This window comes from Equus quagga, chromosome 14 (genome assembly GCF_021613505.1).
Source record: "Equus quagga isolate Etosha38 chromosome 14, UCLA_HA_Equagga_1.0, whole genome shotgun sequence".
NCBI classification, from domain to species: Eukaryota; Metazoa; Chordata; class Mammalia; order Perissodactyla; family Equidae; genus Equus; species Equus quagga.
In genome coordinates this window covers 21,381,750-21,394,636 of record NC_060280.1, presented here as the reverse complement: position 1 = coordinate 21,394,636, position 12,887 = coordinate 21,381,750, and the positions used below count along the sequence as shown (strand labels likewise).

The window sequence follows — 12,887 nt, the reverse complement described above, 5'->3', positions numbered from 1 at the left end:
ATGAGTTAAAAGGCCAGCGCTCTGCCACTGGTATGTGTGGCTTTGGGTGAACCTCTTCTTCCCTCCTCTGGGACTCAATTTTCTTACTGGAAATGACAGCTGGTTTGACAATCTGTCTGCAAGAGCTGGCCAAGCATTCCAGTCCTGTCATTTGTGTAGGGGCTATTTTGAGCACCCTCCTGGTAGGCACCAGCCTCTGCCTTCCTCAGTCTAGACCTTTAGGTTTCCAAAGTGGAGACAGGTTAGGGAGCCTCTCTAGGTGCAGCTGCCTGTGTCAGGGTTCAGTGGAGGCCGACATCGCAGGAGCAGTGGAATGGGATGTCCTCAATGGGCAGCCTCTGCTGGGCCTGGCTGGGCTGGGAAATGAGGCCCCATCTAGGATATGTGCTCATCTCTGACATCCTACATAGGTTCAGGTGACCTCAGTTACCTTCTTAACTAGTCTCTTAAGAAACAAAGAAAGAGACCCAGGCCCGGGAGGCCCACGGCCACTCCCCTCATCAGTTCAAGCACCTTGTCACATATGGCGGCTTCTTCAGCTCCCAGCTCCTCAGACAAAGTACCTGTGTTCCTGCCAGATTCAGCCTCCACGCTTTCACTCTGGCCAAAGAAGCAAATCTGTTTACCATATTGAAAAGCCAGAGGAGTTGCAAAAAAGGTGGGGAGAGAAAGCTGTTTTATGAATTATAAACTGTGAGCTTGAGTTTCTCTTGCCATGTGATTCGTCTCTGTATCTCCATTCTCCACCCAGGACCTGGAACAAAAGACAGGGCAGGATATGTGCATGTTGAACATATTCCTTTTGAAAAGTTACAGAAAGGGCTTTATAGGAAAATGTTTTTCTCTGGATGTTAGAAGAGAGAAGGGGAAATTTGGTGCTTATTTTTCAAGAAAAAAAAATTGAGCCTATTTGAGCCAATTTCCAGTGTTTTTCACCCTCTCCCTATAGGTGTGAACAGGAATGAGAGCTCAGAATGTCTTAGGTGTCAGAGCTTTCCTTCCTGTGCTTCCCTCCAGATGGACTCACGCCCTGGGTGGGGCTGGGGCTGGGTGGGGTTCTTTGTGTCTGTGCAGTACTGGAAGAAGCCACTAGGTGGGAGCCAGGGACAAATTCTGGGAAGTCTAAATCCCAAGGGAGAAGGTATGGGCTTTAGAGGAGAAAAATAGCTTTATTTAATTTAATTGGAAAGATGACATAAACACCTCCCACTAGTGAAGCTGCTAGACAGTATACCTGGGTCAGCTGGCAAAGAGAGTTCTTTCCCATTTTTCTTGGAACCCACTGGACAAAGGCTAGGCCTGGAGGCCCCACTGTTTCTGGTCAGGGAGGAAGACCAGAGGGCTGAGGGCTGGTTCTGGGAGCAAGGCCTGGTGTTCTGTTGTCAAAGGTGAGAAGACCTCCCCCAACCCCTTAATTCTAGTGCCTTTCGAGGGATGATATTAGGACGGCTCCCTCCTTCCAGGAGGTGTTTCTTGACCCCCCAACCCCCAGTCCTAGCTGCCAGGCCCTGCCCTAGAGAAGCCTCCTGTACTTTGGGAGATTTTGAATACATTTTTCCTGACACAGCATCCAAGATTGGGGGCCTTTAGCTACTGTAAACTTAGCAGTTTTAATTTTCCTGGATTTTGGCTTTCCCCCACCCCCCACAGTAAATTGTACCCTACTAAGATCTAGAGATCTGGCTCCTTTCAGACCTGACTTGAGACTATTTCAGTCCCTAAGAACCAATGTTTATAAATGACCAAGAATGTGCAAACACTGGTGAATGAGCAAATAAATCCTTCCCCACTAAATTTCCTGCTCAGGCCCAGGGGACATGGGGGTGATGTTGCCAGGTTAGCATAACTTGAGGTCTGAGCATGTAGACACCCACCCACTCTCCACCCGCAACGAAGGCCTGCCAGAGCCACACCACCAGGAGCCTTCTGCCCTTTCAGGCACTCGCTAGTAGGTAGGCAGGCTCCAGAGGATTCATGCTTCCAGGCAAACTTGCTCAGTACCCTTGTGCTTCAAGAAACTTCTGAAAGTGGTTTCCCAACCTCTTACTACTCAAATGTGGTCCTGAGACCAGCAGAATGAGCATCACCAGGGATCTTATTAGTGATGCCCAATTTCAGGCCCCATTCCCAACCTGCTGGGTCAGAATCTGCATTTTTACAAGAGTGTCTTCCAGCCCAGGAGATTCATTATAGATGGGGAAGCATTGTCCTAACCCAGGGGTCAGCAATCTATGGGCTGTGTTTGGCCCGCTGCCTATTTCTTATGCCCCATGAGCTAAGAATGATTTTTATGTTTATCAATGATTGATGAGAAATCACAAGAAGAATACTGTGTGATGTGAAAATGATATAAAATTCTAATTTCAGTGTCCACAAATAAAGTGTTACTGGAACACAGTCACGCTCATTCATTTACGTGTTGGGTGTGGCTGCTTTTGCAGAGTTGAGAGTATGACAGAGACCATGTGGCCCACAAAGCGTAAAACATTTGCCATCGAGGCCTTTACAGGACAAGACTGCTGACTCTTGTTCTAGCCCATTTTGGAGGTGGGTTCTTGTGCTTATGCACCATGGGGACTTGGGCTGTGGGGGCCAGGATGCCTTTTCTCAAGTGGGTCTTGCTTGCCAGCCCAGAGTAGCAGTGTCCTCAGGCTGGGCTCTTCCCTTCCCAGCACCGCGCCCAGAGGCAGACCCACTGCACAGTGCAGCTGTTGAAGGACACAAGCCTGTATCTCACTTACCAGGGGTGTCCTGGCTCTTTTCACTGTGGCTCAGAGGCCAGGGCTCAGGATGCAGGTGATAGGTTGATAGAATGGCATGTGACCCACCAGACACCTCTCAGTCCACAGTTTGGCCCTATTAGATGCTGCTGATCCTGGCAGCCAGCAAGAGGAGCAAAACCCTTTTTGCTTGGGAACCCCACTCCCAGTCATTCCCACACATACATGGGATTCCAGCCAGGTGGGTGACTCTCCTGGGTTTCCCTTCTAGGCCCTGGGATGAGGAGGAGGGCAAGCTGCATGACTTCCCCTGTCCAAACTCTCCCATTGTGGCCTCTTAGCTGCATTTTGACCCCCCAAATGCTGAGTCTCCCAGTCACCTGCCCTTTGCCCTCAGCTGGCGGCCTCATATTCCAGATAGTAATGACTTAAGTCTGGTTGCCGGTGAGTGGGCTGCTTTGGGGTAGGCCCCGAGGGCTGTCAGAGTGGCTGTAATGACCCCTGGTTGTCTACCCTGTGTGGTTCTTGGGGACTTCTCTCTTCAGCCATGGATCCAGGGAATCCCTGAGACTCTACCTTACGGGCGCAGTATGATGGAGGCAGGAACCCCCCCCACCCTCTGCCTTAATAAGGGCAGCCTAAACCTTTCAGAGAAACTGCTTAGGCCAGATAAAACCCAGGCTTCTAATCTTTTGGGAGTTATGGATCATTTTGATAATCTGATGAAAACTTGCTGAGAGAAATAGTGATTTTATACATACAAATAGTACTTTGTATATATTTTATGAACATATTCAGAGGCCTATATGATCCCCTGAAGCCCATCTGTGGACCACTGTGAGGTGCCCCTGGCTGGCTGACCTTCTGAGTGGGGTGGCATAGTCATTAGTTTGCCTCGCCAGCATGGTGATGGAGCTGCCTGGGCCAGCTGCCCCCTGGGGGTTAGCGAGTGAAAAGATGCCTGTTGCTCCTGTCTCTGTCGCGTCTCACTTAGCCCACCAGCCACTCACACATGCCCTGCTCCTGGGTCTTTTGGAGTGTTATTTTGTGGATTTTTGAGTTGAATTACAATATAAATAAAATGTACTTTGGTATTTTTTTAAAAAAAGGGCTGAGGTAAGAATTGCTACTTGAGGATACTATAAAAATATGTCAAGAATTTGGCTGCAACTTGGCCAGATTCCTCCCTCCCTCCTTCCTCTCTCCCTCCTCTCCTCCCTCTCCTGCCCAGTCGTCCTGCAGGAGTTGAGCTAATAGATGAAATTGGCCTTGTCCTTTCCTCTTTGAGTCGAGCATCTTTACTCTGGGGAAACAGGCCTTCAAGACTCATTTTCTCCAAGTAGAATTTTGGTCTTGTCTTGCCAGTCTTACCATTTGAGCCTCATTCTTTCATTCAGAGAATGTTTAAGTTCTTACTATGTGCCAAGAATTGTGCTAGGCATGGAAGTTAGGGCAGTGAATCAGGGCTCAGATGCAGTCCTCCAGTCTGGTGCAGAGGACAGACATGGAAACAGCTGTGGTTCAGTACAACAGGGAGGGGGCGAAGTGGAGAGGAACGTGGGTGCTGGGGAGGAGTAAGAGGAGGGTCTGCCCCTGAGCTGCTCCCCATGGGCAGGTAGGAGTTAGCAAGGCTGAGAAGCAGCCATGTTGATGCCTTGTCACCTCTTTCCTTCTCTAGCACTGGAACCTACCAGAGGGTACTGAGCCCCCTCCAAGGGGAGCAGTGGCTGGGACTGTGCCCCACCTCTCCCAGTCCAGCTCCCAAGTCAGCTCTCCTGCCTCTTCTCCCTGGAGCCCCAGAAACACCTTTACCACATACCACGTGGTAATTCTTTGTTTGCCTGGGGCAGGAAGTCATTTTCATTTGCCTTGGATGTTGGGCAAATGTGTATTGACCGAATGAATTCTTCATTTGACTTTCCCAGGCTTTTAGACAGAAGAAACTAAAAAGGCCCACCTACTCCTGCAACCTCAGAGGTATTCTCCGTGAACATATCCTATCATAGTTCTGGGGAGGGAACCCTGGCTGGGTGGAGCTGGGCCAGAGGTGGGAAGAAGGGTCTAGAGCTCAGGGCATGTGCAGCAGAGCTTGCGGTTCCTTTCTGGCCTCTGATCTGGGTGTGTCTCTGGGAATTTACTCCTCCTTTCATGCCAGCTGTTAGCCGGAGCTCTCCTCCTGCTGCCTCTGTGATCTCTGTGGGCTAGCCAGGCCAGCCTGTCAGGGACTGTGCTGCCAGACGTGTTTCTGCTGTCTCTCGGCCGGCCATGCTTCTGGGCCATGGTGGTAGATGTTGATGCCTTGCCGAGGGGTATGCTGACAGCCTTCTCTTCAGGCTGGGAGTTCCTGGTGACCCCCAAGGGCACTGGGAAGGCCCACACAATCACAAGATGTGCGTCTGCAAGTCATTTATGGCAGCAGAGCTCAGAACCCTTGCATGTAACCACAGTTCCCACTGCGCCCACATCAAAGATCGCTTTCATAATCACTCATAGCCAAAGGCCGCATGTTAAGGGCTGGGCAAGGGAGAAACACTGTTTTTAGGGGAGCTCACAAAAGAGGTAGGGGGCAGCATCTGGGAAGTGCTGGTGAGGCCACCCTGGAAAGCCCGCACGTGACCTGCCAAAAGGAAAACAGACACAGCTCCCTGTCTGCCAGCTACTGCCTTCCCAAGGCTCCTGCTTGGAGCTCTCCTTAAGTCTCAGGGACACACACACATGAAGTGGCCGTACCCTTTCCCTCTTCCTGGCTTGTGAAGCAGCTGGTCTGGAGTAGGGGACAGCCAGCGAGGCAGGTCTGGGACTTGATAGAAGCTGTACCCCATCTCGGCACAGAGTGCGGCCCCAGGAAGCCCTGTGGTGGTGGCTTACAGCAGCTCTGAGCCAGACTCCCCCTTGTGGGCGAGTGGCAGAGGTCTCCGAGGTTGCGGCAGTCTGTCTCTGGGGATAATGCCACCAGCGCCAAGGACGACAAACCCCCAGCAGTGACAAGAACCCAGACTGGAGCTGGTTCCGAGTCTGTTCCGTTTTGGAAACAACAGGCTTTCCTCAGGGCACAGCCTGACGCCGGCCTGGAAAAGGGGTAGGCGTGGGCTTCGGGGTGGGGGTCAGGCTGTGTGTGGGAACCAGCGGCTCCTCCAAGAGCAGCGCTTATTTTTAGTCTTCTCCCCAGTCCCAAATAAACTGAGAGCAGCTGGGAGCCTGTGAGTAAATGCAGAATGGAGCAGAGACAGGAAATCGGGGTCTCTTGGTAATGAGTTCCAGCCACTCCAGAAAGGGGAAGCCAGACGAGGAATTTTCTTCAAGACTGTTTCCCTCTGGCAGCCTCTGGTATTATCACTGAAAAGAATGTTCCTCTGTGTGTGTGTGTGTGTGTGTGTGTGTGTGGTGTGTTTACAACTCCTGTCCAAGTCTCTTTTTTTCCTACCTTTTTGCTGGGTCTGATTGCTCCGCAGACTCTGAATCCCAGAGCTGGTGCCCGTGTGTGCCTGTGGGGGCGGTGGGGGAGGATACTGGAGCAGCACAGGCTGGTCTGAGCTGCTGTGTATCTGAAACTGTTTAGGGAAAGGCTGAAGGACGCAGGCCAGGGAAGTGGGGAAATTTGAACACAGCTTGACGTTCTGAGGGGGAGGGGGCAGAGGCAAGGAAGAGGAGAGAGTTTGGTCTCCAGCCAGAAAAAGGGCTTTTTCAACCAAGGAATCTAACTGCTGACATGGGTGCCCAGCATGGATGGGGACATTGACGTTTACAAGCATTTTGCGTGGCTGAAGAGGGTAAGTGACTGGCTGCTTTGTCTGGGTCTCCGTGGAGATGAGTGAGGGGTGAGACACTTTGTGGGGAGGTGACGTGGGGGGAGGTATTTGTCCGGCAAAGCCCTGTTGTGGCCAAGTTCTCCATGAGAATCTAATTATAGACACTGGGGAGAAAACAGTCAGCTGTCTTTGTTTCTCCTCTGATATTCTGCTGAATGAGCCTCTGTACAGAAAGGCAAGAATGGAGTGAGGAAAGTTAGTTATTTTAGCTTTGGCACTTAAACCGTTGGAGGCTCCAAGCACCGTGACCAGAACAAGGTGTCCCCTGCTTTTCAATTTGAGGACACAGAGAGGAAGCTGCTGCCATTCAAATGCACTGAATTCGGAAGTTGTTGAGCTGATTCTCTGTCCTGATGTTATCCAATGTGGACAGTGGTTGGCTGTCAGCTGAAAGAGCTTCTGTCTCCAGGGGGAAGGCTCTCGGGGAGTTCTCTTCTGAAGGCTCTGAGGCCGGGGGTTTAGGTTGCAAGTTCCTCGTGCCCCTTCTTTAGGGGATGAGCATGAGCGTGTGGTGTGAGCAAGCGATGAAAGCATGTTGGGCTCTGGAGTAGCATCTGTACCCACAGAACTCAGGCTCCTTCCTCTTCTGTGACCGTCTTTAAACTGGCTCTGATGGGTCTCCATCTATTTTCACACTGAGGCTGAATGTTTTTCAGAGGCAGGAAGGGCACAAGCAGCTGACAGATAAGAGGTTTGACATTGTAACTGGGGAAGAACAAGAGAGACAGGAAGTGTCCAGCTCTGGACGTCCCCAACCGCGATAACCAAACACTGGGCCTGCTGGCTTTTGTGTGTGCCCTGTGCAGCGCTCATTCAGCAAGTATTTATTGAGTTCTGGGTACTAGGTGTCCAGTGGTGAGCAAAGTAGAACCAGTGTCTGCTCTTGGGCATCTCCCATCTATTGCAGGAGATGAAGGTTAAACAGTTCCAGTAAATAGACTCGAAATTACAAATTGCTAAGTGCAGAGAGGAAGAATGGAAGGCCCACGAGGGCTATTGAAGATTGAGAAGGAGCGGTCAGGGAGCATTCTTTGAGGAAGTAACACTTGACTGAAATCTGAAAGAGAAGTAGGAGTGAGTGAGGTGAAGAACATTCCAGACAAAGGGGATAGTATGTGCAAAGGTCCTAAAGCAACAGGGAGCCACGCAGTTTCAAGACTAAGAGAATGCCAGTGTGGCTGAGCTCAGTGACGGAGGGGAGACGCAGGCGGATGCCAGATCACACAGGACAGCAAAGGCTGTGGTAAAGGGTTTCTGGGAATGTGGTTTGTATAAGGGGGACTTGTAGCAGGGAAGTGACATGGGATATGTTGGGAGATCCAATTTGTATTTTAAGAAAATTACTGTAGCTGTGATGTGGTGTGTGGGAAGCTGTGTTGTAAAAAGTGAGGCAGCTGAACAAAGGTAGAGAGGTTGAGGGCTTGTCGGGATCAACTAGCACAAACTCCTCCTTTAACAAAGCCCGGGAGAGGCTAAGAAGCTCATGGTTATTAGTCTTACAGCTATTAGCGGTGCAGCCTGATCTTGAACCTGTTCTCTCTCTCCCAGTCCAGTTCTCTTTCCTCATATCTTCTGCCAAATAGGTAGGCAATTATTGGTTTAGAACCCAGCAGAAATCCTGTCTGTGCTCAGCCCCTGCTCAGCTTTGGAATGGGGCATCGCAGCTCCAAGACAGCACGCTGAGGTGACCAGACGTTCTGGCAGAAGTTTCCATCCATCATCTTAAGCGTTTAAAAAGTTTCATTGAGGAGATACTGGGGGGATATAGGTAAGAACTGCGTTTCCCATCACTTAGTCTTAATTTTCCTGTATCCAAAATGAAGCTTTTTAACGAGGTGGTCTTCCAGCTGAGATGTGCCTGGGATCGTTTGTGCCGTGTCCCAGCCACTGGGGCAAATGTAACTCTGTACCTTGTGCAGAAGTTCTGTCTGTGCGGGGACTGACTCTGCCTGTGATGCAATGTAAGAAGGCTCTTTCTGTCCCAAGACCCAGGCTGTGAGCTCTGGCTCCTTTGGACAGTTGGAAGTCTGCTGAGGGAAGCTCTGAGCAAGGAGACTTCAGACCCCGCCCCCCCCCCACCCCCCCCAGGATGAGTCATAGCAAAACAAATATTTTTCTTCTACTTTTAGAATTTTAAGGAGCATTAAAAGAAAACAAAGCACAAAGTATCAGATATGTCCTAGGCAGTATAATCAGAATCTTTCCTATTCTCTGCCCGAAACACTCCTGCCAGATTCTTCTTTTTAAAATCTTCTTCAAAAAAGAAATCCCTTTTCTCTTGCGACCCTGATCATAAGCCCCCAGCCCCTGCCCTTAGTCTGGAAGATAAAACCCAGGCTCTTCCACCTGCCGGCCTTTGAGACCTTTTGCAACCCCCTGAACACTTAGCTGTTTAATTTCATCGTTTACTCATTTATATCTACTTTGACCTCCCAAGTATACCCCCTCCCTTTGCTGAGCTTGTTCCCCAATGTCCTCCTTCTCCCTAATTCCCACCCACTCAGCTGACTCCATCAAGGCCCTCCTTTCCCCAGTCGTCATCTCTGTAGTGGGCTCCTGCAGCCTGGGTCTTCAGGATTTCCTGTCCGCCCCGCTCACCCACCCCTTCTCAAATGCTTCCTCAAGCCAAGGTGGCCTAGAGAGCAGGTTTCTCTCAGCCCAGGCTTGTGAAAGTGGAATCACTGTCTCCTTCATTTTCCCGGGCAGGGGTGGTTCTAGAAGAAGAGGTGCCTGGATGAGGTGTGACCTGGCACACAGGCCAGGAGCCTTTACCCTTTGACTGGTCCAAGAGGGCAATGCCTCAGAGCAAGACAGAGTCTTTGAATTTGGGGGCAATGAGGGCAATGCCTATAGCCAAGGAGGCACAGAGCTAGAGGGGAAGCATTTGCACAGAAAAGAGACCTTGTTCTGTGGCCTTTGGGAGATTGGATACTATGTGCTATTATAATTAAGAACATGCAGTTTGAGATAAGGCCAGGGTTGGAATCTTGGTTTTGCCGCACTTACTGGCTATGTGATCTTAGGTAGATTACCTCAAACCCTGGACTTCTTCGTCTGTAAAATAAGGAATAATGGTGCCTGCCACATATAGGTTTTGTGAGGATCAAGTAAGACGATGTATGTAAAATGCTTAGTGTAGTACCACACACACAGGGAACATTCAGTGAATGTTAACTGCTACTGGCCATTACAGGAAGGGAAAATTGAAAAGGAACAGGTGGGACCAGTTTGGTTTTCTCCTAGCAATGCATCTCAGGCCATTCATTCCTTCACCTCTAGGCCCCTTTCCATGTTCTAGGTCAAGGTCTCAAACCAAAGATCTAGAAGAGGCAGCTGTGACCTGGTCCACCGTGAGTAACCAGAGGCTCCTGTGGCTGCTGGTTCTGGCCAGCTTGGCTGTGGCTAAGAGTGAAGGCTGACCAGGGCTGGTCCTCCAGCTCCTTCCCCAACAGACAAAGCCCAGGGACAAGGTAATCTTCTGTCACAAACATCCAGAAGGTCTTTGCCTCTCAGCTGTTTGGTTCCTGACTAACTCACAAACAGCTCACCCCTGCCCTGCTTTGAGATCAGTGGATCCAACCCACATGGTCGGGAAAGAGTCTCTAAAAATAGTTCCAGGCAGGGTCTGTGGGGCCCACCCATGCCCTCCGAGCTGGAGTTTATTTTCTCAGGAACAGAAATCCCAGCACTGTCAGCATCTTCACACTACTGCTGGCTTCTAGCACTCTCAGTGTTTAAGCCAAATTGCAACCCAAAGTCACAGAGAAAATAGAATCACCATGGATCCTCCATGCAATTGGCTTGGGTTCTGCAGTAGAATGTGAAATTAACTCAAGCTGCTAATGTGAGACTTTATTCTGTGTCATCTGGTGCTCAAATGGTTGGTCCAGTAGGTTGGCCGCTTGGGCCAGAAGAGCTGCAATGACAAATAGACACACAGGCATCCCAGCTACAGATATTGACTTGCCTTGCCTTCAAGTCGGACTGCAGTGAAAGCTAGAGAAGTAGGCAGCAGCTTCTGTGAAAGCTGTTCCTGCTGGCTTAGAGCACAAATCCTGGATCCAACTCCCTGGGTTCATATCAAGCTCCATGTGACCTTGGACAATTGATTTAACCTCCCTGGAGTTCAATTTCCTTGACTATAAAATATGGATAAATAATTCAATATATGTAAAGTGCTTAGAAAATGCACCATAAGTGTTAGTTATGTTAGTGTTAGTTAGTGTTATGATGACCTCGACCACAACTAACAGCCTCTGGTTACTTGAGAGCCATGTGCCCAACCTTGGATTCTGGGCAGAGAGATTTTTTAAGACCACGAGGAGAATGACAGTGGGTATGGTTACTCAAGGCTTTTAGCTGTCCGTAATTTCCTATAGGTAACTCCCGTTTTTAGCCAATGCACTCAACATGCCCACCCATCATATTCCCCATTATAATTTAGGAAGTAGAATTTTGTCATCTCTGACCTCTAGCACCTGTGACTCCTGTCTGCCAGCTCCTTGGAGAGGTCTTCAGGCCTCTTTCCCAGCAGGGTTTAACAAAGTGGCATTATACCAGGGTCATTTGCTGACCAGGTTGTGGATCCTCCAGAGCAGCACAGCCGTTGGTAGTTCTGAGGGCTGGCAATAGTGCTTGGGGATCCCTTGACTCGTCCCTGCATTCTTTCCTCTCCCATTCTCTGTAGCAGCTCTTTCACACCTTTCCATTTGTCCCCAGACTTACATCCCTCTCAACTATTGTCACTGCCTACTTCATTGAAAAAAAATAGCCACAAATAGATGAATCCCTCATCTTCCCTCCCCTTCACCACAAAATGTAACTGTTCATAGCCATCATTTTTCAACTTCCTTCTGTTTCATGGGCCAGGATCCTTTCTCTTGGCCAAGGCTATCCCAGTATCCTGTCCTCCTGACCCAATCCTCTTCCACCTCCTCTTGTTCCTCTGTTTCTTCTTTCAACTCTGCCCTGCCCACTTCTCCCTTGTCTTTGGCAGAAAATACTTCTTCTCGATTCCTAGGAAAAAACAAATCAAAACTATCTTTGACCCTGTACTTGCCTCTCCATGCTGCCTTATAACTTACCTTCCTTTCACCATCAGGAATCTTGAAAGAGCAGGCTAAAAACTTACCATCTCTACTCCTTCCTAGTCACTCCCAAACCTGCTGCATGCTGGCTTTGTCCCTAAAGGGCAGCTTTCAAATTCATTCTATAATGTTGTTCTTACTGCCTCTAGTTCCCAAGCAACCTTTCCCGTCCATTTTTGTTGGAATTCATTCCCATTTGGGAATCTTGTAGGGTTAATGGCACTGTTGTGACCATAGGACCAGCTCCTCCTTTTGGCCCTCACCTAATCCCATATTTTCCACCTATGAATCTTTCTCTCATCCCTATTTGATTGTTGACTCCTCAGAGAGACGGTCTAGGCAGTCCAAGAGAAACTGGTCAGTTTACTTCTGATGCCTTCAGGTGAACTAAAACAGTCTCAGCGCCCCCTCCACCCTCAACCCCAGCACCTGATGCTGCCCCTCTGTCTCCGAAGGTGTTTTTAACAATAATGAGTCAATGTGTCTATTGAAGTTGGCAAGATGAGGAAAAAGCATCCCTCAAAGAGCCTCCTGCTTTTACTCTCCTCCTGGCTTTAATATCATCCTTTCACAAGCTACCAGCACACTTCAAATACCTACTTCTCCTATAGCCCAGGGCTGTAGGTCCCTTATGCATCCAGCCACCTGATCAAGAGAATTTAGCAGGGACAAAGGTTATCCAAGGCTGTAATTTTGGAGCAAGATCTTGGTAAATCAAATGCATTTCTCTCACTTCAAATCCTGCTCCCCAGGGTGATGACTCAGGAGCCCTCATGTGCATCACACCAGCTCCTCGGTTGGAGAGCTTATAGATAGACTGTCTTCAAGGTATCCTTTGTTTTCTGTGTTAGTTCTGGGAAATCAGAATGTCTGAAGGATAGTGATGTGGCTTCATGGATAGACTATCTGTATTGGGAAGACTCGTTCCAAAGATACTATTCCCCCCTTCTCCTGGGGGAATACTTTCATAGCTTTCAAGACTCAATCATTCAAGTGGTGACTCTACTAAAAAGCTTCTCCTCTCCCTTTAAGGTGTAGTCCGTTTGTCCCTCCCCTATGCCACTGCTGCTGGCTTATATACAATTCTATGACAATGCATATCACATCTCATTGTAAGACTACAGAGCTTTTTGAGAGCAGGGACTAAATCATTCACTTAGCACAGAGAGTGGTACCTAGTAGGTGTTCAAGAATTGAGTCATTGAATAGATGAATGAAGCGTGATTACATGAACACTGTTCAACTAAGCTGTTTCATTTGCTATTTATGAA

The 12,887-nt window shown here is 49.2% G+C and overlaps 1 protein-coding gene across 19 annotated transcripts in view; it reads left to right on the top strand.

Moving 5' to 3' along the window:
- The window catches only part of PPFIBP2 (PPFIA binding protein 2), a 144,156-nt gene that overhangs the window by 47,333 nt on the left and 83,936 nt on the right, over positions 1-12,887 (top strand). Inside the window, exon 1 of one of the 19 annotated variants that reach the window (XM_046685251.1) lies at positions 5,524-5,799. The exons of 16 other annotated variants lie outside the window; for them this stretch is intronic. Coding sequence is in view for 2 of the 3 variants with exons in the window: in XM_046685247.1 (XP_046541203.1) it covers positions 6,443-6,490 (48 nt within the window). In the remaining variant the exon portion in view is untranslated. Of the gene's footprint in view, positions 1-5,523; positions 5,800-6,319; positions 6,491-12,887 lie in introns of those variants that run through there. 2 more of the 19 variants (XM_046685247.1, XM_046685248.1) reach the window with 2 other exon arrangements.